Below are 27,171 nucleotides of genomic sequence, written 5' to 3'. Positions count from 1 at the left end.
AAAAGTTAGTAAGAAAAATAAATAGATCAAATATGTACAAATTGTCATAACAGCACCATATTGTAGTAATTTGTATGGCAAGGTGGCAAAGGAAAATGCTCGTTCCCGTATCAAACAAACCCAATGGGTTGTGCAAAATAACCTGTGCCTTTACTACATCCACAGAATCCTTTATTTTTAAACCAGACAGCTAAAAAAACTCTCTCTGACCCCCTTGTTCTTGTCAGCCTCCAAAAGTGCACTTTTACTTATTTATTTACTATTGTGTTTAAAATGTCACAGGATTAACAGTAGAACTGATTGTTACAGCAGCTGTCCTTGCTTGTATCTTTCACCTCTCAGTTCTGCCCACTCCACTTCAGAATTTGGCAGGACTCTGCTGTCCTAGTCTTGAGCTCTCACAAAGCATCTCAGCTCTGGTCTGAAGCAACCCCTAATATTACAGCCTCTGTCCTCTCTTGAGTAAAGATTGCTACTGTATCACCTAGCTCAGTTGTTGGTTTTATGGCAAAAAAAGAAAAGCTAGCATGCCAGCTGGTCCTCTGAAGCCAAACACTCCTTCCCTAACAACCAAATTATCCTTTAACAGGTCTCTGCTGATGAAGGACAACAGAAATCCACAGACAAGGTAAATCCACCTGATCTGCAAATTTTACCATTTCCTCCAGAATTTCCAGTGTGATCCAAGCCTCTACCCCATCAGACCAATACATCCTTACAGTACAGTACAGTAAATTATGCAATGCTGTGCTTTGAGTCTGTAGCGAGACAGACCGAAAAAATAGCACCAAAACATAGGAAGCTCTCTTGCATTCATCTCAATGAGGCTGAGCTCTGAAATCCCTTATCACAGTTTATTCAATATGAACTAACATTTCTTTTGCTATCCCTCACATAGGAACCATCCAGACCCTATGCCTTACTCAGCACACATGCTTGAACTGGTGGTACCAGATGCATCCTGGACAAAATGGAGCTTTGACAGACCATTGTGTGAGAACAAGGCTGCAGGCGATAAAGAAGTAAACAGTTGTACAGTCTATCAGATGCTCTTGTCTGGTCTTCAGTTCTCATGACTAGGACACCACGCAGGCTGACTGTTTGGTTTTATTTCCCGTGAGGGACTTTTTACCTGCAATAAAAATAGATAAAAACAAAGACAAGATTATAAGATTTTAATTAAGCTTTCAGCAAACACTTCAACCCCCTCTCTCTATACTCCTCATTTTATACACATATTTATCCACACCTCTAGGGGTTTTTGCTTGTTGCCTTCTGCAAAAATTGACACATGCACACAGAGGAAATGCCATATATGGATTCCAAAAAACAAAAAAACCCAAAATAGACACAAAACCTAGACAGCTTTGCATACTCTAATAAATAGGTTCCCTTTCCTAGTCTGCACCTGTAAGAGTCTGAGTTGTGGTCTCCTCAGCTCACAAATGACAAGTAGGGCCAGACCATGTCTCTACATGGATGGGAGTCCTCCAAAAGTAAGAGGCAAAACAGCCCACTTGGTCATCTCATCTTCCTGGTTTTAACCCATTACTCCAAGTTATCCCCTGCCACAACACTGGACATATTCCCCCTTCTCTCCATCTCCAATTCCTCCCTGAATCAGTCTCCTTTAATACTTACACAGATAACTTCTTGCCTCTTAGTTTAGTTAGAAACTGATTAAAAGTATTAGTTCAGAGCCTGAAAGACATACCAAGCACCTACTAAATCAGAGGCTAATATACAACATCGTGTGTAGGACTGCCCAATGCCAGGGATAACCCTAGTGAGAGGCCTAGACTTCTGCTCCTATCTGTTGGAGGATGGCTGAGAGACTGCAGAGATTTCTACTGAGATGCTGTGCCTGAAACTGGCTTGGACTGTTAACATCTTTCATGTTACCCCCTGACTAGCAGGAATTTTATTACATTTGAAGTTTCCTACCTTTTAGGTGCTGGAAGACAGAAGGAGCTCTCCACCCTACCCCTTATCTTCTGTTCTTTCTTCCCATCTGCAACTTTCCCAACTCCTGAGAGGGAAACATCTCCAGCCCTGGGCCTTACCTGGCTCCTCTGTCCTGTGCCTCCCTCACCCCTGTACTATTTCTTGTGACGTTTCGTTCTGTAATCCTCCTCCATCTTCCAACTATTCCAAATGCGGCTGCTGAAGTTAACCCTCCTTCCTGGCTGCTGCTTCTCTTCCGCATCCAGTCAAGCACCACATCTTTGTCTGCAAAGTTCTACATCCCTCTTTCACTGCTGAATCTCAACTATCAAGCCTTTTTCTCTGCCATCACCTTCTACTCTTTCTCCAATGCAGGGCCAAAAGAAATCCCAGACAAGGCAAACTGTACATAGAACAGCAGCCCTTTCCCTGTGCTCCTACTGACTGCCCTCTCTTTAAGCAGTGGCAAATAATTCTAGTTGCCAGCTCTCCACAAAGAAGCTTTTGATGACCTGTATAGAGTCTGGGCCATTCACTTTATACACAGAATCACAGATCACCTTTAAAACAATCTGTATAGCCATAGGCAGAGCGGGGAAACCTTCAACATGTGAACCAGGTCCAAACCCAGGCAGTATTTTCCTGTATTTTCAGACAAGTATCTCCAGTGCAGCAGCAACATAAAATTAACAAGATTCTGGTTAGGTTCAGAGCTGCTGCTATTCAGAACCCTGCAGGCAACAGTAAAACTCAAGAATTATGCTAAGAAAAAAAAGAAAGAGAAAGCTGTGAGCAGTAGCAGTATTGGTAGGCAAAAGAAATATTTGCAGGGAAAAATAGGGAAGGCTCCAGTGGGAAGGGAGTAGGAATGAAAGAACAGGGAGGATCCCACTTTTCAAGAGCATGGGAAGAGTGGCTTTCAGATTTATAAAACACCAACTCCAGGGTTAATTTAACATGTAAAATTCAAAGCAGCAACCTGAGACAATGTCCTAGCAGAAGCCCTCCTCCCACCTCATCTTCCCCATCCCACTAGTGGATCTTCCCATCTCTGCTCATCTGTTACTTTGGAACTATTCAAGGGGATAAGGTTCAAGCCTCATTGATTTGGTACCCTTGCCAAGGTCATGTTTTTTGACTGTAAACAGCTCAAGACAGGGACAATGATTCAAATTCACAGGTAATGCATAAGTTATACTCCATCTCCTCCTCAATAGTCCCATGGATCCACTTACACAAATGATTGATTTGTTAGGGATACTTTTGAACAGGCACCTCCTTCAGTATTTGTGTAAAATTTCAATGAGATCTACATGCACCAGGCCTTCACGCTGGCTTAAAGTTTTGCTGCCTGTATAAATCATTACAGGGTATATAACATGGTGAGAGTCAAAAGAAAACAGCCATCATCATCTGCACAGTGCCCCAAACTAGACTCAGTGCCTTGCATTACAGCTCCAGGCCCAAAGAGCTATTGACCTCATTTCACCATGACATAAAAGAATGACGGGTTCAGGGAGGCAGGAGGGCTATTTTACAACAGTTGGAGTCAAGGGTTAGAAATATGGGGTTTGTGTCATCTTAAATGGTCTCTTTACAGAGATAGATGATAAGATCAAGGAGTTCACAGTTCTCTAGTTTTGACACTAGAGGGTACTGCATGTCCTCAAGTTGATTCATTCAAGAGGCCTGCCCAGTAGATCTTTTTATGATTCCCATCCTTCTTCCCTCCCTCGAAGGAACAGGACCAGCAGTGTACTTGCAATGCAGATGATCTGCGCAAAAGGTATTCAGTCCTGAGGAAGAGGAAGGGGGTGGGGGTGAGGAAGAATCTCCCCAAATTCCAAAAGGTAGATCCTAAAAGCAGGCTGGCTGTGATCTAAATTGACTAGGGTATCAATGCCTTGTTTCAGTCTCAATGATGTTGGCTTTAATTTTTCTCACAGAGGCAAAAATATTTATAAGAATCCAGCTGATCACTGTACTTTAATTCAGGGGTGGGTGAAACACAGCCCGTGGTCTGGATGCAGCCTGCCAGGCCATTCTATCTGGCCCTCAGAGCCCCTAAAAAATTTGGAAAATTGATATTAATCTGCCCCGGCTGCCTGTCATGTGGCCCTCGATGGCTTGCCAAAACTCAGTAAGCGGCCCTCTGCTTGAAATAATTGTCCGCTCCTGCATCCCATCTTCCACCCCAATATCCTCCTTGCTTTCTAGGTCTCAGGAGAAACATCTCCATCCATTTCCCAGAATGGCCACTTCAAATTGATTAAATTCCCTCCATTTCACATTTTTCAGGGCATACAACAATTCCTATTAGGGGCGAGTCAAGAAGAAATTCTTTCCTCTTAGGCAGTTTATTCCCCATTGCAGTAACTCCCTCTGAAACATCCAGCATAGTCCATGGTCAGATAAAGCAGATCAGGCTAGATGGTTTCTAGGCTTGTTGCATTCTGACAATGTTTTGCTATTCATGACCTAGTACGATAATTTAAACCTGGTGAAAACCTCTGTCATTCACAAGTAAATCAGACCAAATATTTATATACGTAGAGGAAGGTGTTCCAGAGCACACGGTATGATCTAAGACATCTCAGGCTTTGCCTTCCATAGATAGTCTCAATCACTTTAAGTGGTGGGGGTAGATTAAATGGGATTTCCCCTCACTTTTCTTTCCTGATTTCCCCTACCCCATAACTTTGTTATAGTAAAGTAAAGAGCATGGGAGGAGTGGCTTTCTTGTATCCAGTCAAGTAAAGCTGAGTTGGGATGGGATGGGTGCATGTGCACCTGAAACCTGTCAGTGTGATGGAGCTCTAGAAACTCCAGGTACTCTGTTGGCACCTAGGAGGTCTGAGAACTTCACCATTACTTCTAGGTGGGCAACAATAAATCCACTTGAAACCTGTGTACACAATGGTGGAGGGGGATTATTAGCCATCCCATATTTTCCCAAGCTTGGCCACCTAGGGGCCATCAGGGGGTCAGTTAAGTGATCTTCTTATGAAGTATTGCCCTTAAAATCCCTGAAAGATTTTTTTACATTTGATACAACTGTCCTCCTTCCTCCCAGTTATCTTACAGCAGAGATGGTGGAAATGGGCCCATACTGAGTACATCTGACTCTGTCACTGAGGTTCTGGATTAGAAAGGGGCCTGGAGGGGACATGAAGGAACAAGATTTACCTGAGGCGCTGCTCCGAACACTGACAGGTCTAAAGCTGATCAGGTCCTCTTCCTGTGCCTTCACAAGCACGTACTCTTCTGAGAGCCCTTCACTGGCAAAAGAATCGGCCTCAGTGTCCAAGGTTGGGGGCCGTTTCGCCCTTCGGCTGAAAAACCCACTACCAAATCTTTTACCCTGCTTGGAGCTGGTCTGCCCATTGGCAACATCATCCTTCTTGGTGTCACGAAGGGATTCCTTAGATTTAGACTTGTATTTCATATCAAAATGGAACCTGGAAAGCAATTTCTGAGGACTCCGGCTTCCTTTGTTCAAGTTTTCAAGAGGTGGTTCAATTTCTGGTAGTATTTGCTCCACTGTGATCAGGTCATTCAGAAACTTGTTCAGCCGCTTTTTTGACTCACTTTCTTCCTCCTTTCTTTCCAATTTCCCCTGTATCTCCTGCTTCTGGTGCAGGGCCCGGAGCATCATTTCATGAGGGGCAGCCCCTGCCACTAGACCATATTTGGGGTTGATGATCTTACGAGACACAGTGGAGGAGTAAACTCTTGATTTCTCAGCTCCTATTTGGAAAGGGTTAGCAATGTTCAGCTCCTGGTAGAGGTCAACCTCCTCTGAGATGGCATAGAGCTCTCGAAACTCAACATCAAACATCTCTACATGTTGCCCTGTCAACAGCAGGAGGATGTTTCTGTCTATATGTGAGGAGCTCCAGGTGAAGCTGGAAACAAAGAAGGTATTGTTAGGTTTTGCAATGAAAGTTATGAAAGCCAGACACAACCTACATGTCTACTTCTGAGCTCTTGTTATCCAAGAACATAAAGCACTGTGTGCCATTTGATGGACATCTTACCCACCTGAGTGTTTTCATGGTATAGAAATGACATAATCCTGTTTTGGGGGGTTTAACCCCTGCAAAACAAAAAACAAACAAACATATGCACACAAACACACACACACATAAAACATGCGGACAGATCTGGCAGAGAAAGCCACGTGACCTTGAATTAGTTTTACTTTCTAGACAGGAGCACTGTTAGCCACTCTTAACTGGCTGTTTCTGCTTCCAAAAGCAGACTCTCTAGAGCACTCTGATAGCCTCTTTGAGAAGAGGAAAAACTGGCTACAGTGGATTCTGGGATGTCCCGTATGCCACCAACTACTGAGGAGGAGGAGCTGTCCCTCAGCCACATGTTTCATTGGCATGAGGGCACTACTCTCCCAAAAGAGTGTTTTGTGCTCTTTACCACCATATGCCACTTCCATAGAGCACTCAACTAGTCATGGAGTTGAGGTAATAACGAGACTGGACAGCTGGTAAGGAAACAAAGGGAAAAGACTCCCTAAGGAAATGCATGGGGCAATCCTTATGTTTGGAACCTGAATACTGCCTGGGTGAGAACGACCCACCTGAATGACCCAGAGGCCACTTTTTCACCATCCACCATCAGGAACCGGGAGGCCAATGTGCCTTTGATCTTCCCCAGTGGCATGTAGAACCCAACTCCTGTCACAGAGCGCACACGGATGTTCTAACAGGAAGGTGAAAACACAAAATGACAGCAAACAAGGCACAGAGAATCAGATTGTTCTTAGCTCCGGGCATCACCACACCCATTGTCACACCTCGCCATATCCCAGGCTGCAGATTATTTCAGATGAGACAAAAATATCAGAAGGGTTGCAGGAGGAAATGCCTAGTGCAGAATGTGTTTCCAGCATCTCTCCCAGCTTGTCACTCGTTTTTTATATAGGTCACTCACTTCCATCAAATAGGTTAATTTATTTGTGACCCTGCCTGCCCTATTCAGCTATTCATCTTAGTACAGAGAAGCTTGAAAAGCAGGCAGGACAAAGCTTTTGAAACCTACAGGAAGAAAATGATACACAGTCTCCAATTCTGAGCTGCAGCTCAGAAAGCACAGCCCAGGAAGAGTGAATCGAAAGGGGCTTCAAACCATCTTTACACCCTCTGAAATTTGGGCCTTGCTCCCAGCCACAAATAAGGTCCTCTGCCATCTCAGAGAGCTGGCAAACAGCGTAACATGGCCAAGCTTTTGCCTGACCCCCTGAATACTTTTCTGCCAGGAGCTCTTCAAAGAGGGACAGTGACTCAGGCTCTCAAGTTCTGTTTTCATTTGTGTCATGACAACAGGAATACATAGGTGGATTGACTTGGAAAAATGTGAGAGGTCTGGACAATTTTATGACGACAGGCTGGAGAAAAGAACAATCCCACTATTTGAAATATTCTAGAACAGTCCTGACTAAGCAAGGAAAGAGTGATTTTCTTGTCATGTGACTTTCCACATCAAGTGTCTGTCTGCATGTAATACAAGAGAACATATTTGAATATACAAGCAAGCACCAAGCTAATGAACACTTGTACCTTTGCTTTAAAGGACCTCATGGAACAGGTACCAACAATAGGCAAGATTACCATCTCACAAAAAAATAAACAGAAAGAAAAAAAAAAAGACCATCAATATAAGCATACAGCAACATGCATGTCAGTAAGTGACAGGGTAGTTTAGCAATAATTTTCTTCACTCCAGCATGTTTCTAGACTAAATGAATCCTGTTTTAGGAGGTAAACAATGACAGCCCGTGAGAATTAAGAGGAATAAGCCCTGGGGTTAGGAGTCAGCAGTCTGATCGCAGCTTCCTCACTACTCCCTATGAGGCCTTAGCAAAGTCATTTCACCTCTGCCTCATTTTTCCAATCTACCAGAAGAGTATCATGAGAGCTAATTAATGTTAGCACAGCCCTTTGATCATATAAAGAATTTAGTACTATTATTACCAGCTTTGACAGCTTAAATGTTATTGGCTTATAAAATCAACATATGGAAACACACACTTATAGGAGTCCAGAATTTCTTTAAGCTCCCAGTTTTCTGAGTACCTCCTCGGATTTTCAATCCACTGATTTCAGTAGGTTTGTATTTGGTCAGTTGAAATGCAGTATCATCAGTACAAACTCTGACTAATGATAAGCAATAATACTGCTACTTTGCATTCTTGTACTGTTTGGTGTGTTTGCACAGCAGTTCAGACAGTAGCAAATTAATCCTTACAATACCCTGAAAGTATTATTACCCTGTTTCACACATGAGGAATCTGAGGGAGAAAGATGAAGTGACTTGCCCAAGGCCCTAGTGTGAGTCATCTGTGTGGGATGCTGAACACAGATTAGGTGAAACACAGCAGAGGCAGGGTGCCCTTTCCAGTGTTTATACTAAAATGCATATCCATCTGGTTGTCCACAGATTTCTCCCCACCCCCACTGAACCAATCTGAATTTGCTGTTTGCTAGTAAAGTGCCCCTGGTCCTCAGATGTCAAAGGCAACCTCTGTTCTTCAAGTCAGTCAGAGCTATGACTGAGTTCTTTACCAGGAAGTAGTTTATCTGCCAAGAGCAGCCTGGTGTCAGCACAAGTTTCTCTAGCAAAGCCAGAGGTGTCATAACAGCATTTAGCGAGTGGAGATTTCATTGGATTCATTGCACATTCCATTTCCTTCTTTTGGTAGAAAAACATCAAATTTGATTTTTTCACAATTACTTTGAGCTGAGAACAACCTTTACAATAGCACAGCATCAGTAGAAAGATACAACAAAAGCACACAAACACCCTCTAACAATCTAGGCGCAGAGGAGAAATATGGCTTGAAGTACTGACAACAAAAAATATCAAATCACAAACCATGCAATCATCTAACCCCAGAAATTTACATTTTTGTAATATCTTTTACCCTAAAGTATCTCAAGGCATCTAAGACTGATACAGAGGGAATACAATCTTTCACGGACTGAAATGTAGCCACCTTTCTAATGGAGCACCACAAGTGCTATATAACAGTTTAAAAGCACTACATCCTGTTGAAATTTACAAGGGTAATTTAGGTAGGCAGGGTGTGATCACTCAGACTAAAACATGGTTGGTACATGAATTTAGATACTGGTTTTTGGGTTTTTTACTCTTAAGAAAAGGCTCTGGTATTACCACATGAATGTAGAGATAGAACCTCAGTGTTGCAGTTTCTCTGAAAGATGCCACTTCCAGCAGCAGGGTATCCACTGTTACCACTTCAGAGCATTACTTTATGGTTAGTGGCTACCTACTGGATTATTAACACCATAACTTCTTACAGAACTCTGATGTCCTCCCAAGCACTCTCATTCCAGTACTAATCCAACCTGAACCTACTTAACTTGAAACATCCACAGGAGTCACGCAGCAAGAGGCAACATTGTGTGTGCTTTTCGGTAAGAACTATTTTTCCCCCTGAAGGCATAGCATGCAGAACAGGCCCAAGCTCTGTTCTGTCACCAGCATAGAATCCCATGGCTTATAGGACTCTGCAGAAGCAAGGATAGAGGGCAAGTCATGAGATACATAACAGACATACATCTCAATGAGCCACAGTGATTATATGGTAAATGACTTTTCTTTTTCAATAATGTGTTTAGAAGGATCCTATTTGTAGTGACTAGTATGTAGATACTGCCTGGGCTTATATTTAGGTGCTAGGTGCTCATTTTCTATTTATTTATTTCTTTTTACAAGAGCCGCAGGACAGCTCTGATCTGAAACCTAGAGAAACATGGAACAATCCCCAGGCAACTGCCCTATACATTTCTGTAACAGGGATGCTTCTCAAGGAAATAGTGGAAGCTGCTTAAGCCCTGATAGAGTGAGCTGTAATGTGCAAAGGTAGATCTAACTAGAATAACTTCTAGTAGCATAGAAAAGCAGGGTGGGAAGGGATCTCATGAGGTCATCTGGTCGAGCCCCCTACTGTAAGTAGATTTTATACAGAGATACCCATTAGACAGTTTTGGGGAAGATATGGCTTGATATTTTAACTTTCTCTGTGAAGGTCACAATTTAGGGGAGTTCCTAAAATGCCTTAAGCCAATATGACACTACTCACATCACATCAAGGGACAGCAGTTTAACTTCCCTTTATTTTGAATTAGACTTGGATGAGGAAAACTTGGAAGTAAATAAATCAATTCCTAAATTCCTAAACAGAAATGGGAGATAAGGCCAAAGACTTACTTGGACGGAGGGAGGCATGAGGAAAGAGATCATAGAATCATAGAAGTAGGGTCAGAAGGGACCTTGTAGATCTTCAATAATCTGGGCAGGTGAAAAAACTGGGCTCAAATGATCCCAGCTAGGTAAGCATCAAGCCTCCTCTTAAAGACCCCCAGGGTAAGAGCCAGCACCATTTTCTTTGGAAGTTGGTTCCAGATCCTAGCCGCCCTAACTGTGAAGTAGTTCTTACGGATGTCTAATCTAAACCTACTCTCCAACAACTTATGGCCATTATTCCTTGTTATGCCATGTGCATGCAAAGCACATGGCTCCAAAGTCCAGAATTTTTTTGTGCAGGCGATTTTTTTGGCAGGAACCACATACCCTAGGTCTGTAACAGCTCCAAGTAAATCTCCATCCTTGAGTGGAAGGAGTCTTGATTAGCAAGAGTAAGAAGAGAGGTTCTCTACTACAAACTTAAAAATGGGTCTAAGATGGATTCTTCTTCCTTTATTTTGAGGTTCAGACTAGAAAACAGCTTCTCAATTACATAGATTAAGCTGTTTTCCTGTTGGGGTAATTTCCTTCTAGTGCAAAAATGATCAACATATAGATATACCTTGATATCCTGCCATCTCAAATAAGCTGCTTCAGTGGTTATGTACTTTGTGAAAACGCTCAGCATTGTGGAAAGTGCAGTGTGGGACAGTGGGCAGAGTTGGTAGTGAGCCATCTCCTGTAAAGGATTTGAAGTATTTCTCATGTGCTGGGTGGAAGAAGAGGTAGAAATTGGTATTTTGAGTCTCAGGAAGTGCAAACCAAGCCTGTGTATCTAATGAAGGGATTACGGAGGCTAGAGTTACCATTCTGAATTTGAAACAATGAATGCACTTGAAACTGTGAAGGTTCTGGACAGGGTACTAGCTCCCTTCCTTCTTTAGACTCAGAAAGTTTCCCGTGCCCATGAACTCTAAAGTGAACACCTCCACTGCTCAGAGATGTAGAAGTGTCCAATGGAGTGTCCTGTGAGATGGGTTCTTGAAGGGGTCAGGGAAAATGTGTAAAGGATAGGAAGGGCCAGGAGTTGTTTGCAGTACTTCCTGCAAACAAACCAAAGGCTCCTGTTGATGTTAACAACAAGACTTGTAAGAAGGGGGAAAATGCTTGCCAGAAGGGGGAGAATGAGTGCCTGAATGGATTCTGCTAGGCTATTGACTATGACGCTGTAACAGGGGGCCTTCTGCAGGGCCAATCTACCAATGCCCCACCCGCCTGTTCTGGGCCAACTGCTTGCATTCTAGCATGCCATGCCTTGTTGCTATCTAATTAAATTGTTAATTAGGTGGGAGGTTGCCCATTACTTGCCCGGATGCTATCTGCAGCTCCGTTAGTCCCCTACACCACAGGCCAAGCCTCCCAGATGGCATCCACTGTTGTCAACATTACCGGTCCCACTCTGGGCCTCAGAATCCTCGAGTTATATCCCCACCTGGATTCCTCTGCTTAGGTGGCCTACTCCACCTTCATTCTAGGCTACCTAGCTCCCTGAGCTTTTCTCTCTTACAGGTGTGGTCCCCCCGGGACCTTTGGCTACACTGGCCCTGGCCTCACCTCCAGGCCAGTTGGAACCCCAGGCCCTCTGCTCTGGGCGTCCCTCATAGTGGACTTTTGACTGGCCCCAGCATTGACCAGTTGAGGGATTTAAAGTCAGGCTTTTGAGTTTATAGCCCTCTCTCTCTCTGGGTCTGCCTTTCTGACCCTTCTATGGGGTAACCCACCCAGTCGTGGAAGCTAGGGGTATTAAGGCGCCCCAACCCGCCTTTCACCGGGATGGTAACTGGCCTGGCATTTCCTGGGGGCTCCCGCACCACTGGGAGTCCCACCAGGCCACCCACTCCCGGAAGGGTGCAGTTTTAGGTCATTCCCAGGACCAGGAGCCTCCTAGCCATCCCCTACAGCTCCCCCCTTACCTCCAGGATGTTCCAAGCAGCCTTGCAGCCAGGCAATGTTACTGCCTGCCTGCCAGCAGTGAACTATCCTGTTTATATAGGCAGCCAGGGGTCTAAAAATGGCCGCTGCAATCAAGCACCTGCTGGCTGCTTGGCTGGGCCCTTAGTGGCAGACACAAACAGTGCCCTGCCAGATGCCAAACCAAGAGGAATACCTGGAATAAACAGTAGCTGAGAAAGCAGCCAAGCCAAGAGTCAACACAACTGGAACCTCTGCTTCTTTCTCAGTTATATGAGCACCCTCTGAGGGGTACGGTAGCATAGGACAGAGGAATGCTGCCTGAAACATTGAAGCTTGCCTTGCTTCGTCCTTCAGATTGGGTTGTACAGGTCCAAAGGGCTTAAAAATCCCTAGACTCTTGTGTTATGAGTGGTGGGGCTTGTCTATCTCAGAACTGATGAAGTTATAGCCTTCTAAAGGAAGATGCTCAATAGATTTTTTCGTAATCTCCTTTGGTATTTTCCTATGACTACAGCAAGGGAGATCTTTGCACTGCTGCAGATGTGGCCATGGTACATACAATAATATCAAACTTATTCATAACAGACTGCAGGAAACCATGGGCAATCAGCTGTCCTCTGATGATTTGGAGAATCTGTTTTAATGTCTACAGCTTATGAATTTTGATTGATCCTATAAAATTACTGGATCATTGAATGTCTCAGTTTATCTGGAATTAGCCATATGCTGTCATGGTTGACTTATACATTTCCTCAAACACAAACAGTAAAGGGAACCCCCTTTAACCTTGAGGACTCCCAGGCAAATGGGAATTTCTTGGGACAATATGATGGCTGCATCCTAGAGCAGAAGGTTCCAACTTGCAGCACATGTACCAAGAGTGGCACAGGCAGCATTTGGATGGGACATGCAGCAGAGCTGGGAGGGGGCAGGCAGCACAGTGGCAGATAGGGCAGGGAGCAGGAAACACAGCAATGGAGCAGGCAAGCAGGGAGGAGAAAGCAAACCAGACGAACAGGCACAGAGCACAGGGCAGTGAACAGAAAGCAAAGCAGCCGATTGGGTAGGGAAAGGGGTTTGATTGTACAGAAGACAGAAGACCTCCCTTGATTTATAGAAGCCATGTGCAGGACAGAACATCCTGGACTCTTTCAATGATTAAGACACAAGCCCAAAGAATGCTCAAGAGTGCTGAATAAATTAGAGTCAGGTACATGTATACAGGGTATTCATCCAGATCTGTATATATTTCTTATCCTAGCAAAGGTAAAGAGCAAGTGGCTTTTAGAACCCTTGTGAAGTCTACAGACACATTTTCTTTCTGTGAAGCCCACATGCCAAGAAGGGGAGTCTAGGCACCCTAGGATGCCTAGGGTAGATGGACCATGAGGCCCTGTTTCTGTGAAGGGGTAACAGGCAGAGTGCTTGGGTCCTGGGCATATGGCAGGGAAGCCAAGGAAAGGGCTATACCGCAGCCTACTCAGACCAAGGAAAGCTTTATAGCACATGGATACAACATGGTGGAATCCAAACACAGCAGCCTGGCAGGTGCCTAGTAGGATGCCTCTTGCAAACATCCACAGAACCTGCTAGTATCCAGAACAAGATTCAACAAGGACAGATGTAAAGACCTGTACTTAGGATGAAAATATTGCATTCACAAATACAGACTGGGGAATGACTGGCTAGATTGCAGCACTGTAGAGAAGGACCTGGGGGTTACAGTGGACCATGAGCTGAAAATGAGTCAACTGAAAATGTACTCTGGTTGCAAACCTCTCCCCTCCCCAAAAAGCCCCCCAAACAAAAACAACACCCAATAGTATACTGCATTGTATTAACAGGAGTGTCACTAGCAAATCCAGGGAAGTGATTCTTCCACTCTCTTCAGCACTGGTACAGCCTCACCTGGAGTACTGTGTCCAGATTTGGACCCCATGCTTCAAGAAGGATGTGGACAGTTTGGAAAGAGTCCAGTACAGAGCAATAAAAATAATAAGGGGCCTTGGAGACACAATTCATGAGGACTAGGCTGAAAGAACTAGGGTTATTTAGTCTACAGAAGAGAAGACTGATTGGAGGGGGGTGGTTCTAAGTCTTTAAATACCTGAAGGGTGGTTAAGAGGATGGAGATGGGCTACTTGGTGGCTCTAGGGGACAGGACTAGGAGCAAAGGCCTCCAGCTGCAGCACAGAAAATTTAGGTTGAAGATTAAGAAGAACTTCTTGACTATGACGGTGGTCAAGCATTGGAACAAGCTACCTAGAGAAGTAATGGAATTGCATTCCTTGGAAACTTTCATAGGCAAGTTGGACAGACACTTGACTGAGATAGTTTAGTCAGGAATGATCTTGCTTTGAATAGCGGGTGGGACTAGATGACCTTATGAGATCCTTCCAGTCCTATTTTCCTGCGATCCTATGATCCCAGAGGTAGCTCTACTGGATCTCTGCAACAAGCCGGGTCTATGAGTGACCCTGAAACTACATGCAAACCCTACCCCACCCCCCCAAAAAAGCCCCAGAACTTTGGGTGTGACTTTTTCACATCCATTATCCTTTTGCATATGGCTGGTACAGATGCTGGAGACTCCCACAATTCCACTGAAGGCTAGCAGCCCTCATGTAGGCTTAACAAGCCTAGCAGGTACAAGAGTGCAGAATATGTAGCAGCTTGCATGACTTCTGCACTACCTCCAGTGGAATGTTAGGAGTCTCATCCATGCATTTCATCAAACCTTGGTATGTCTTAAAGTTGTCCAAACAAGGCATGAAGAGATTCACTGCTTCACTGGAGAAGACTGGTGACAATGCAGCTAGGATCAACTATTGCTCAATGTCTGCATGCTAATTTTCACCACTCCTCTTTTTTCTTTTAGGATCTCTGATTATACCAGTTGACCTAGCTGAGGACTCTATAGCACCTCTTGATGGAAGGGGATCTAACTCTATAAAAAGGGCAACAGTGTACGTTGGTTTGTAGGTGTAGAAGGAGGCTTGGTGTTCCTTCCTGCTATTTTAAGAGAAGGCTGGCAGTAGGAGAAGCAGCCTGCAGGTGTGGCATGAGCCAATTAGAGAGTCACCTGACCAGAAGGGGGCTGGGATTGAGGCATATACGTCCAGAGCTGGTCAGGCAATCTAGCCCTGAGGACCACCAAGAGAGAGAGGAGCTCTTAGGTAACATTGGAGTTATTACCAGCAACTCTGGAGGTTTGAGGAAGGGACTAAGGGAAGTAAAGGTGACCTGGCACTCAGAGGAGGAAAGAGCTTGAGCCCAGAAGGGACCAAATAGGCAGGACCAGAGAATCTGGAAATCTGTAGCCCAGACGGGGTGAGTGTCAGCTGGGCCAGGGACCCTGACAGTGTCACTGGCCCAGGAGCGGGACCAGGGTCCAGAGATAGGGGCCGAAGTCTGAGGAAGGCTACAACCGAAGACTGGCAGGGCCAGGGGCCCATGAGTCTGGATGGGAACTTGGAGCAGGGCCAGGGCCCAGAGAGAGGGGCCAAAGACCAGGGATCACAGCCAAAGATCGAGGGGGCCAAGGAGCCTGTAGCCCAGGAAGGGTGAGGATGAGAGCTGGGAGCTTGTAGCTCAAAAGAGGCATATGTCAACAGGGCCAGGGGGCTTGTAGGGGTGTTAGGAACAGCACAGAAAGAGAGGAACGAGTATCACCTGTGAGGCATTGGCGTGGGTATTGTGGAGGATGGAGCCCATGTAATTCACCCTTAAGGCAAAGAGTGGAGACACCTGAGCTCAGAAGTGTAAAATCAGGTTTGGGAAGCCCTGAGGCAAACTCTCTTTTTCTAAAAGATAATAACATTAAGGTGTGGTAGGAGAGGAGAAGAGGAGATTGGCCAAAGAGACAGCAGGTTGGCAAGGGCTGAGTGGGGCTCCAGGGAGCTACCTCTGGAGTTGAATCTGGTTACAGTAGAAATATGGTTGCATATACCAGGTACCCCTATGGGATCAGTAGTCATATAAATGCTAGAAGGATGAACTAAGGGGATATAACAATTGGACTTATTCTTTTGAGACCCATGGCCTTTACTCCTTAGAGAAGTCTTTTGGGGCATATAAACCTCACACTAACCTTAAAGCAATTAATTCTTGAGTCCAAGAGCTATGTTGACTGCACTTGGAACAGCTGGGAAAACAGCATGACCAGACTGAGGGGGGCAGGACAGTCCAGGAAGGAGGGTAGAAAAGGCAAGGCTCCAAGGATTAGGTTACTGTGTTGAAAAAGAGCAAAGAACTAAGCAGAATTTAAGATGGACTAAAAAGCTCCAGTCTGAGATGGGTGGATAATGCTAATTTGTTTTAGTCTTGTTGAAAGATGCCAAACTCAAGCCTGCTGAATTACTGCTCTGAAGGGAGAAAAGTGAGGCTAGAAAGGAGCCCAGGAGGAAGGACAGGATGTCCTGAAGGGTGGTGGAATGGGAAACCTTCTTGCCATCCAAAGATTCTTGGATCCCAATGGCCTAATCAATCTTTCCCTACCCAGAGCTTGCCTATCACAGGCAGAATACTCCTAGCTCAGGTCCTTCTCTACCTTGTCTTCCTCTTTGCAGGACAGAACCACTTTCTCATGTCTCTGTCTTCCAGTATCTGATCTCCAGTTCCACCTCAGTTTGATGTGACTGGCAGAGGGAAGGGATTGGTTCTCCATCAAAACAGTCTCTGATTTGTCCCCAAACTGCTGCCTTCAGGCCCCTGCTTGACAGACAGCAGTCCTTTTAAGCTCCATTCCAATGCTGAATATCACTGTATCTTACCCGGATATGGAAGTCACTGAGTTCCATGCACTTGCACATCTCCAGAAAGTACTTCACCCCCTCCTCATCCAGGATCATATAGACTGGGATCCGGCGCTTGTGTGCTGCATCCACAATATCCTGGAATATGTCTCTGTCAGTAAACAGGTCCATTACCACTGCAATGATCTGGAAGTGAGGAGAAGGCAGAGAGAGGAAAAGAATGGATAAAGGTTGGGATGGGGTACATCACACTCTTTTAAACCCAGAGGGTAAAGGTGCAAGGCCAGTCAGGCAGAATATGTTTAGGGCCAACTAAAGTATGTAGAAGCACATGCCTGAACATATCCAGCCACCTCATTACTGTACATCCAAGTTCCCAATCCCTGCTGTACATGCAAGGGGCTTGCTGGTTCTTGTTGGGAGCTCTCCTGTCTATTCCAGGGAATGGTGCTGTTCAGAGTCTTAAAGAACATCAAAGGCTGATCAATTTTTGTCTCCACAGAGACACCTTTCTGCCAAGTTGGTCTCACAGTGGTTCACCAACACCACATAGAAAACCAAAGCTCCACCACTCAGCAGGAGGCGAGTACACAAACCATAGGGAGAGAAGTCAGAGATTGCTAGGAATATGGGCTTTTTCATTCTTCTGTTCTAGAGATGTCCTGTAAAAACCCTGCTGCCTGGACTAGGTTCATAAGGAATATATGCCTAATCTGACCTATGGTGCTCAAATGCATCCAGCTTGTTATGAATGAAGGACAGGATTTGATCTCCAGCTCTGTGAGCATTTGAAGGTACAAGTAACTCCATCCTCAAATACCCAAGACAATACAGTTTTCAAAAAAAGAACCCAGAAGCATTACAAAGAGTGGAAGACAGGTGCTGCCTAGAGGGTCAAGGGTGGGTGGGAATGGGTGCCTCATCCTCCTGTCAACTATCTCCTAATCCTAGGGTGATCATAATAATTTGAGAGAAATCTGGGATGGGGTAAGGAAATCCACGATGGGGGCAAAGGGGCTGGTGCATGCACGCATACACATATACACACACAGCCCTGACCCTGACCCCGTGACTCCTATACATAGCCCTGCCCTAACTCCGACTCTATTCCACAAGCAACTCTGCTCACAGCCCAGAGGAGTTCGGATCAGGGAGCAACCCGGCTCCTGACTTGGGAACTGCATGTGCAACGGGGTTCCCACCAATCTGGGACTTTTCTTCAATTTTCTCCAACAGCCGGGATGCTGAGACAGCCTCTGAAATCCGAGACTGTCCTGGCCAATCTAGGACATACAGTCATCCTAGCTAATCCCACTCATGCCCTGCACATTACCAACAGTGGCCCTGGCTTTGGTTCTTTGGGAAGGGAGAGCAGCAGCAAAGGCACAGCCATGGTGGCCAGAGGTTTGTTGCTAATGACAGATATGTGATCTCTTTTTAGCCACCAACATGCTTGTCAAGCAGCCAGAAAACTCACAAGTTTTGGGTAGCAAAAAAGGGGAAATTACATCATCCCCAGCAACAGCAATGAACCTCCAGCTGCTGCTGCTGTACTACTGCAGGGAAGGTGCAGGGGGGGACAGTTCTGCCCAAGAAACAGTAGTGGCCAGTTATGCCTCTGATCAAACCACTTCCTCCTTCCCACTACACACTTTGTATAAAATTGAAAGAAATACAAAAAGCTACATGCATATGATAAAACACAGAAGTCTAAACATTCAGAGAGGATTGTAATATGTAACCACACCAAAGGAAGTTATTAGTGTTCTTCACAATAGACAAAAGGTGATCTGAACTTCCTCTTCTCCTTCTTCAGTCTCCCCCCAAATTTTACAAGCATTAGAAATATCAAGTCCTGACTTGCCCCTTTTTCATGAAAGTACGTCCTTAGCCTTTGGAAGGCTGTGAATAAAGGAGTCTCCTGTTTTCCTGGTCTTTTACATATGGAGGAGGAAGTCAACTTAGGTAGGAGGTCTTGGTCTGCCCATAGTAACAGGGAACAAAGGCTGCTTACAGACACCACCTGCACCCCCCTCCAAAATGGTCCTTTATTTTAAACCTGGCATGCTCCTGCGCCAAAACCAGCACATACTCAAAAGAGGCATTATGTTAATTGGACCTGGCTCGCAACGTCTGTATAGATCAGGTGCTTTAGTGGGGCGTTTTTATCGTTTTTTGGAGTTTTTATCTAATAGCTGATTGAATCAGCTATTAAATAAAAGTGCCAAAAAGCCCCACTGAAGCGCCTGATCTATACAGAAGCTATGGAGCTGGGTTGAACTAATGTGCTGCTTCTTCCAGTAAAGTGCATTTTGGTTTTTTAACATCTGTAAGCAGCCAGAGTTACCTAAACCAAGTTTTAAATTCTTGGGCCTCCATTACACAGAGGTCAACCAAGAGGGGTTAGAGTAGGGGTGGGCAAAATGTGGCCTGTGGGCCAGATGCAGCCTGCCAGGCCATTCTATCCAGCCCGCAGGGCCCCTAAAAAATTTAGAAAATTAATATTTATCTGCCCCTGGCTGCCTGTCATGTGGCCCTCAATGGCTTGCCAAAACTCAGTAAGCGGCCCTCCACCCAAAATAACTGCCCACCCCGGGCTAGAGGTAGCACAAGTGGGCTTAAACAGAGTTAATGTACAGATCTGGTAGCCTGTTTAACTTCAGCAGAAGGTTGGATGAAATGCAGCACAGAGGGAAGTAATCACAGGATGGGAAATAATCCTTACCAGAGACCCCTTTCCTTTGAAAGTGCCTTTAAAACAAACTGGATCTGGGAAAAAAAGATGCCAAAGCAGACTCACTTGAGCTCTCTTCTCCCTAAACATATAGACAGATCAACCCACTTCCCAGGACCATTGCTCCACCAGGCACCTTCTTAGGCATAGCATTGCATATCCTCTTCTTCGTTTAAAAAAACAAACAAACGCTGCTACTGTAATTGGGCTGAATATACCTACCACTGATATGTAAATTCTTGATATAGATAAGCAGTGATTAGAAAGCGCATAAGCTACAGACAGGCAGCCATCTGCAGAGGCCTAATCGTGGCCAGCCAGTGATAATAGCAATACACTGTACTGCCATTAAATATAAGATTGGCTTGCAATTGCTAGTGCAACAGTTAAGCCAAAAAGGTGTGGCATTTGTAGTATGCAGCATAACATGCAAGACTCAGATCCTATTCATATTCTTATAAGGCTTGACCTTTATAGGCCCTGCCTACATTACAGAAACATTAGGCAATTTTCTCACTGTTGCCAGCACTGATTCAGGTCCAGCCTTAGCAGGAGTAATGTCAAAAGCCTGCCAGTTGCTTTCCTGACATTGTAAGTAACGGTGTAAGTTGCTGTAATAGCTACAGCAGTATTGTCTACCCTGTAGCTCACAATCTTGTTAATGCCAGTGGAGCTGAACCAGCCACATGGGAATTTTTTAGGGAAATATCCTGTACATTTTTATTTTATTTATGGAATTATTTGATTCATATGCTTCCCTCAAAAAAATGCTTAGGGCAATTTACAATAAAAACAAGATTCATTATCAAAGCAGATCAAATATTAAAACTAATTAGAAAGTAATAAAACAACGCCCCAAACAATGCCCCAGAATCTTACCCTGCTTGGTGCAGGGCTGTCCAAATAAAAAGGTCTTACAGCACTTCTGGAAAAAGTTCACAGGCTCTGGCATGCCTCAAAGAGGAGTGAGTATCAAAGCTGAGATGGAATCACCAAGAACAACCTCCCACATATTTTAATTATTTTTGCCAAACAAAGCTGGCTTACAGATGTTACTTGCATGAGGTTGCTTTTGGCTGACCTTAGGGATTGCTATGGAACATAAGGGAGGAGGTATTCCCTTTACGTATCTGGGGCCCAGGCCATTCAGGGCTTTGTGGATCAAAATTAGCACCTTGAATTGTGCCCAGAAAGCTACTGAAAGCTAGTGCTGACTCTGGAGCACTGGAATACAGGACCCCAGGGGAACACGTAGAAGATTAAACTATAACAAACTATGCTCCCTTGGCTCCTGAATATGAGCTTCACTATCAAGGGAGGGTGGAATGAGGGCATTGGGGTATACAGAGGTATTACCATTCTTTAATTTATGCACATTAACTTCATATTTTCAATCAATTTATCTTAATTTCCTCAATGATTCACTATTCCTGATTGAAGCAGAATAGCTATTTTTGAAGCAGATTAAACAAATCTGGGCTTAGCGTTTAGAGTATCCACATAATCTGGAATAGCCATTCTGCTTTAAATATACAAATAATACAAATGAGTTTTCATAGTTTCATAGTTTCTAGGGTCAGAAGGGACCTGAGCAGATCATCTAGTCTGACCCCTTGCCATGGCAGGAAAGAATACTGGGGTCAAATGACCCCAGCAAGATGTTCATTTAACCTCCTCTTAAAGACCCCCAGGGTAGGAGCCTGCACCACTTCTCTTGGAAGCTGGTTCCAGACCCTAGCCGCCCTGACTGTGAAGTAGCGCCTCCTGATATCTAACCTAAACCTACCCTCTCCCAGCTTGTGACCGTTACTCCTGGTCACTCCTGGCAGTGCTCGGGGAAACAGGGACTTCCCCAATGCCTGCCGATCCCTCCTGACTAGTTTATAACAGGCCACATGCCTTTGTAAACAAGCCATACCTTGCATTCTATTTCCTCCACTTGGGATGAACTGCTTCTTGTTCACAGAGGCTACCTCAAGCCTTAGTGAAGAAAATCACTTTGTCTTGCAAAACAAAATTACGGTACAAGAAACTCAGCATCATGGCAGGATGCTTTGGGCTCCTCAGTTAAACTCCAGGCTCAAGTTCTCCAGCAAGCTGTAAGACTGTAGGATAAACCCATGAAAAATGGGACAACAGGGCACCATTATCTAAAGATTATACCTCCCCTATAGCACTGTTACTGCCAAGGCAGGATTACTTGGCAGTCTCCTTATATTACCTGGAAAAGCCACAATGTAGAGCAAATATGAGGGTCTATCCCTGCCCAAAGTTACCCCCCATCTATATTTGTACCATAGGGGTATTATCACTTGTTTGTGTAATGCCATAGGTATATGCCTGGCTCTTTCTAGGCATGTAAAGAATTGATGAAAATCTCAAAATGGTGAGGAAACTTTATTAATGTATATTTGTAAAACACTGACATGCCTTAAGCCTTAGACATACTGGCATGCCAAGTATTATTTCCACCTATTTAGTCTCATGGTCTGCTCCCTTGTGCTGAGGGAAAAGAGAAATCATCTCAGGATTTAATTTCCTAGGGTCAACTCAGATGAGCTCAGCAGGCCCATTTATCCAAAAAGGGCCATTACATGTTTACTTGTGGTTAAGCACACGAGCTCCTTCGGGCTCAGAGGGGCACAAGCTTTCTAGTTTGCCCAAATCAGGAGAAGAAAAACACTTGTGTTGTTGGACACAACTGCAGAAATAAAGCCCATTTTCATCACCCAGCCTCTTGCATAGAATTTTAATACTGATGTAAAAGTGGCTGGCTGTACAATGCTACCACATCAAAATGAAAGCATTTTACAGCCACTTTGCACCAGCTAGTTAATGACGCATACAATAAGGAACTGTAATCCAGCCCACAGTATCCATATGTGTGCATTGGAGGGGCAGAGGGAATACAGCCAGGCAGCTGAAGAGAATAGGGCACAGGTTAATATCTTTCTGGAAAAATGCTCCCTATCTCTCACGGCAGATTCATTTTGCAAATCATCGTGTAGGACTCATGTATATTGGGAGACTGATTAACCCCACCTCTAGCAGATAGCAGAATGGGTATGAGGCAAGATTAAGCAGCTCCCCAACTTGTCACCTTTCTGTAAGCAGTAAATACAGGAAGAATTTGGGTAAAAGGAATAACTGTTTGAACTGGGACTTTTCTGTGAATCATCACCTTGACATGGCCAACGCCTTCAATAGGTCCCTGTTCCCTAAAAGCCCTTGGAATTTTCCTGTTGCTTTATTTTTTAGGCAGAGAACCAGTGTCACACCTGAGAACTACCTTACTCCAAAGACAAACATTAGCAACAGTTATGCATTGTTGTGCTTCCGGCTACTTAGTGAACAAAAACCAGAGACAGCAGTCCAATCACACTCTGTAAAACCCTATACACAAACTAAGCTACCTGTACTCATGGAGTTTAAACAGTCTGAAAGTATCAGGAAGACAGCCAGCTGAAACTTTCAATGGGCTGGGTCACACAATCAGACTTGGATAGCACAAATTGAGGAATGGCATAACAAAGCCCATTTACAAGGTGAAGCCGAGGCCTGGACACAAACTGTTAGTTGAATCCCTTTGGCAAAACTTACAGTACTATTTGCAATCAAGGCTAAAAACAGACAACTGATTTGATGCAGTCCTGATTAGGTTCAGATATGACTGGCATCAAAACAGGCCCAACCATTTATGCACTAGGCTTAAATGACAGTGCAGTCAATATCCCCTGCAGGGAAGCAATGTGTTAATTTGAATCATTCACAGGTACTTAATGCAGGACATTGCACTTAGTGACCTGTAAGGGCTCAGGTTTGGGGTGAGACAAGATGTTCATAGACTCAGAGAGAAGCAGAGTTAGAAGGGACCTCCAGGAGTAGGATGACCATACATCCCAGTTTGGCCAGGGCAGTCCTGGATTTCGTAGGCCATCCCAGCCAGTGAGAATGGAAACAAAAGTCCTGGATTGGCACTACTCTACCTGCAGTGCCTGGCACAGCTCCTCCTGAGCAGAAGCTGGAAGCGGGGGGTGGGCAGGGCTGACCACAGCTCCCCTTGCCTGGGCACCAATTGGCTGGAGGGGAGGGGGCCTATTTGATGTCCTCGATGTATCACAGCAATGCCGCCAGTCTCTTTGGGCCGCCTGTGGATGGCGTCCGGCGGTGAGCGTAGCGCCCGTATCCCTGACAGGTGGGGACAGGGACTTGAAGTTAAAACCATCCCCGAAGGGGTGAGTCCCGCTGGTCATCGATGTCACTGTGGCAAAGGACGACCAGCACCAGAAGACATCAAGTAAAACAGTTCGGCATGGAGATCCTTCTTGGCGTCCGGCGCTCGCTGTCTTCTGGCAGTTAAAAAAAAGGGAAGGGGGCAGTGTCCCTGATTTTCATAAAAATAACTTGGTCACCCTATCCAAGAGTTATCTAGTCCAACCTCCTGCCTGATGGGATTGTGAACCAAGCTGGTTACCTGGTTTTAGCTCAGTCTGGTGTTACTGGACCACCCTTTTGCAGGGGAAGGGGGAGTTCAGTCTCTGTAGCTCTGATCCTGAGAAGCATTATGCAGTTGCTGAACTCATGTGTAAGAGTAATTGTACAGATTTTAGCAGGAGTAATCATACTTGTAAGCACATGTAAACTTGTAAGCACAGGAGGAGCCTGTGTTTCATCATTACCCTGGCCTCATCCCCATTTATTCATCTCCACCTCTTGTCTGTCGTCAATCATAGATCTAAACTGCAAAGCCTTGAAGGAAAGGGATTGTCTTTTTTTACTGTGCGTGTGTGTACAGTGCATAGCAGTGGGGCCTAGATCCCAATTAAGGCCCTTAGCTGCTATTGGAATTTAAATGAGAAAAAAATATAATCAGTCCTAATAGCATTAGGCCATCCAAGTAAAGTTGCATGATGCTGATGGCCTGACTGCACACCCAGAGAGGATGTGATATAGAAACCTATGGCTAAGTGTCCTCTTGTGCAGGGGTGGATCCAGAGGGGGTACACTGGTGCACTTGCACTTCCCTTTGATTACTGCTCAACTCAAAAGTTAAAAGCCAACTGCCTGGCAGCAGAAGCAGCAGAGGAGTCACTTGCCTTCATGGCTTATCATCATCAACCTGAGCCCTTCTAAACTACTCATTCCACAGGTGTTAATAACCCTCTCTTCTTTTCAGTGGTCTGGATGCTTCACCAAAGCTAGCCTTTCTTCTGTAAGGCCGCTGCTAATGAAGATATTTTAGCGCTGCAGATAGGCCTGTAGTGTATTATTAAAGATTCTAATTCCTTTTTAACTGGAAAAAATGTGTGTTGTTTCCTATGTGAGACTGCAGTTCACCCTCTGCACCCAGCTTTGCAACTTTCTAGATCTGCCCCTGTCTGAGGGAGCTGTGAATCAAGTGGATTGTCTTGTTTTCAGCCCAAGCAACTGTGTATCAGGAGAGGACAAGATGCAGGGACCCACAGCTCAGTGCTAGCCTTGGCAGTGACAGATCCAGGTGGTGGCGGTGGCGGTGGGGCAGGGGGAAACACACTGGTGCACTTGCACCTCCCCCTTTGACTCCTGCTCCATCCAGAGTTGATAGCCAACTGCCTGGTGGGGGCAGCATTTCTAGGCAGGCAGCACTGAGGGAATCACTTGCCTTAATGGATCATCATTATCATCGACTCAAGTCAACTCTTCATTCCACCACCTTCTCTCCTTTTTTAATGGTCTGGATGCAACACCCATAAAACTAGCCTTTGTTCTGCTGTGCTGTTCCTGGTCATGAGACTCCCATTTCACAGTCTGGAAGATTGTTCTGAACTTATTCCAGTGAAGTGCTATTTATTTCCGTTTCATTCTTACACTGACTAACACAGCCATTGGCTCCTGGCGTATTTGGAAAGCTCCTGGTTTCTTTGTAAGTGGGGACAGAAGTATGCTGTGTTATACGTGCACCTCATTCTCTGTATCCCCCTCTCTCAACAGTCTAGTTCTGCCCCTGCCTGAGGGAGGGCTGTGAACCAAGTCAGTTGTCTCATTTTCAGTCCAAGCAACCATGCACCCCAAGAGGGCATGAGATACAGGGACCCGTGGCTCAGCACCCTCCTGGACAGCACAGAAAGAGTCACTTGACTTCATGGTTCATTATCATCCCCCTGAGCCCTTCTCCAGTCTTCTTCCTGCACCCTTACAGAACAAGAGATGTGGAGACCCATTATTCAGGGGGGGATAAGGGGGGTGGGAGGGGACTACTGACCAATGGTTTTGATTCCTGCTCCACCCACAACTGAAAACCAACTAACTGTCTGAAAGCAGCAGTAGTGTGTTTCTAGCGAGGCAGTGCAGAGGGAGTCACTTGAGGGTAGTGGTGATGCGTAGGTGGTACACAGGGATGCACATGCACCCTGAGAGCGCTGGTGCACCCCCTGACAGTCAACATTTCCTGCTTAGGCGATGGGCAGGCAAGAGTGCTGGTGGTCCCCCTGAGAGCACCAACTGGGGAGTGGGGGCACCACAAGTGATCCTTGCAGCCCACCATGGGAGGGGTTCCCCTGCAGCTAACTGCGCAGACCCAGAAGTGCCAGTGACACAATTGGCCACGCAGGGACTCCCCACAGGGCAATCAGCTGTGGGGGACCCCCCCCAGTTGCTGATTAGCTGCTGGGGGGCCAAGTGCTCCCCCTCCCCCCAACTCTGGAGCTACCAGCTGCCCGTAAGGGTGGGCTTACATCAGCATTTCTGAAACAGCAGGTCATGTCCCAAAAGTGGGTTGCAAGAATATATGAAAGAGTCTGCGAGCAAACTTTAAGAACTGATTCTCTTTTAAAAGAGAAAAACATGGGTGGGGGGAAAACTCACAGCTCAGCTTGCAAGGGGCAACACGGGTTGGGGGTGGAGGCAGCAGGTCAGGAGTGGGGGACTGGGCATCCATGTGTACAAATGGGTCCTGGCACAAAAAAGTTTGCAACGCTGAAGGAGACGATGGCTTGCGCCGGGTGGGCTGGATCGGGACGACTCACGAGGCTCCTGCAGCTGGCGGCCCGGGGCGGAGCAGGGAAGCGGCTCGGCACCGCCACGTGGCTCCGCAGCCGCCGGGCCAGGCCGGGCACGTACCTTGCGCGCCTGCTGGATCATGGTCCGCGCCACCTCCTTGAGGTGCGGGGCGGCCTCGTCCTTGCGCGGCTGCGTGAAGAGCTCGACCCGGCCGATGCCGCGGTAGAAGGGGCGCTCGGTCCAGCCCAGGTCCAGCGGCGGCACCTCGGTGTCGGAGCGCTCGGGCCAGTAGGCCAGCGACACCGCCGCGCCCGTCGGCCCCCGCCCCGGCCCGGGCTCCGTGTAGGGGCGCCAGGCGGCCCGCAGCGCCGGCAGCTCGTGGGTGGACAGGAAGGGGGGCAGCTGCAGCTGCTGCAGGCGCTGGCCGTACGCCGCCTCGCCCCGCGCCACCAGCGCCTCCAGGGCGCGGCGACGCTCCTCGCTGTAGTAGAAGCCGGGATGGGCTGGCGACAGCCGCTCGTTCACGTACGCCTCGTCCAGGCACCGCAGCTGCGACTCCGCCAT

General features: G+C 46.0%; 1 protein-coding gene across 1 annotated transcript; it reads right to left on the bottom strand.

Moving 5' to 3' along the window:
* Nucleotides 1-810: 810 nt before the first annotated feature.
* Nucleotides 811-27,171, bottom strand: FAM83F (family with sequence similarity 83 member F). The gene is made up of 5 exons (XM_019544969.1): nt 26,728-27,171; nt 16,914-17,081; nt 6,539-6,660; nt 5,131-5,849; nt 811-1,132 (listed from the first exon to the last, which is right to left on the bottom strand). The coding sequence occupies exons 1-5, from the start codon at nt 27,169-27,171 to the stop codon at nt 1,077-1,079; spliced, it is 1,509 nt and encodes a 502-aa protein (XP_019400514.1). The 3' UTR covers nt 811-1,076.

This window comes from Crocodylus porosus, unplaced genomic scaffold (genome assembly GCF_001723895.1).
Source record: "Crocodylus porosus isolate Cpor-Errol unplaced genomic scaffold, CroPor_comp1, whole genome shotgun sequence".
Lineage (NCBI taxonomy): Eukaryota > Metazoa > Chordata > Crocodylia > Crocodylidae > Crocodylus > Crocodylus porosus.
Note: the sequence above shows the minus strand (reverse complement) of the source record. Positions and strands in the feature narration are given on the sequence as shown.

Excerpts from the sequence above, each read along its gene's own strand:
- FAM83F (XM_019544969.1), bottom strand. The coding sequence starts at position 27,171 with ATGGCGGAGTCGCAGCTGCGGTGCCTGGACGAGGCGTACGTGAACGAG. Across the intron at positions 17,082-26,727 it reads TGATCCAGCAGGCGCGCAAG|ATCATTGCAGTGGTAATGGA; the intron begins GTACGTGCCCGG and ends CCTCACTTCCAG. Across the intron at positions 6,661-16,913 it reads TCAGTGACTTCCATATCCGG|AACATCCGTGTGCGCTCTGT; the intron begins GTAAGATACAGT and ends CCTTCCTGTTAG.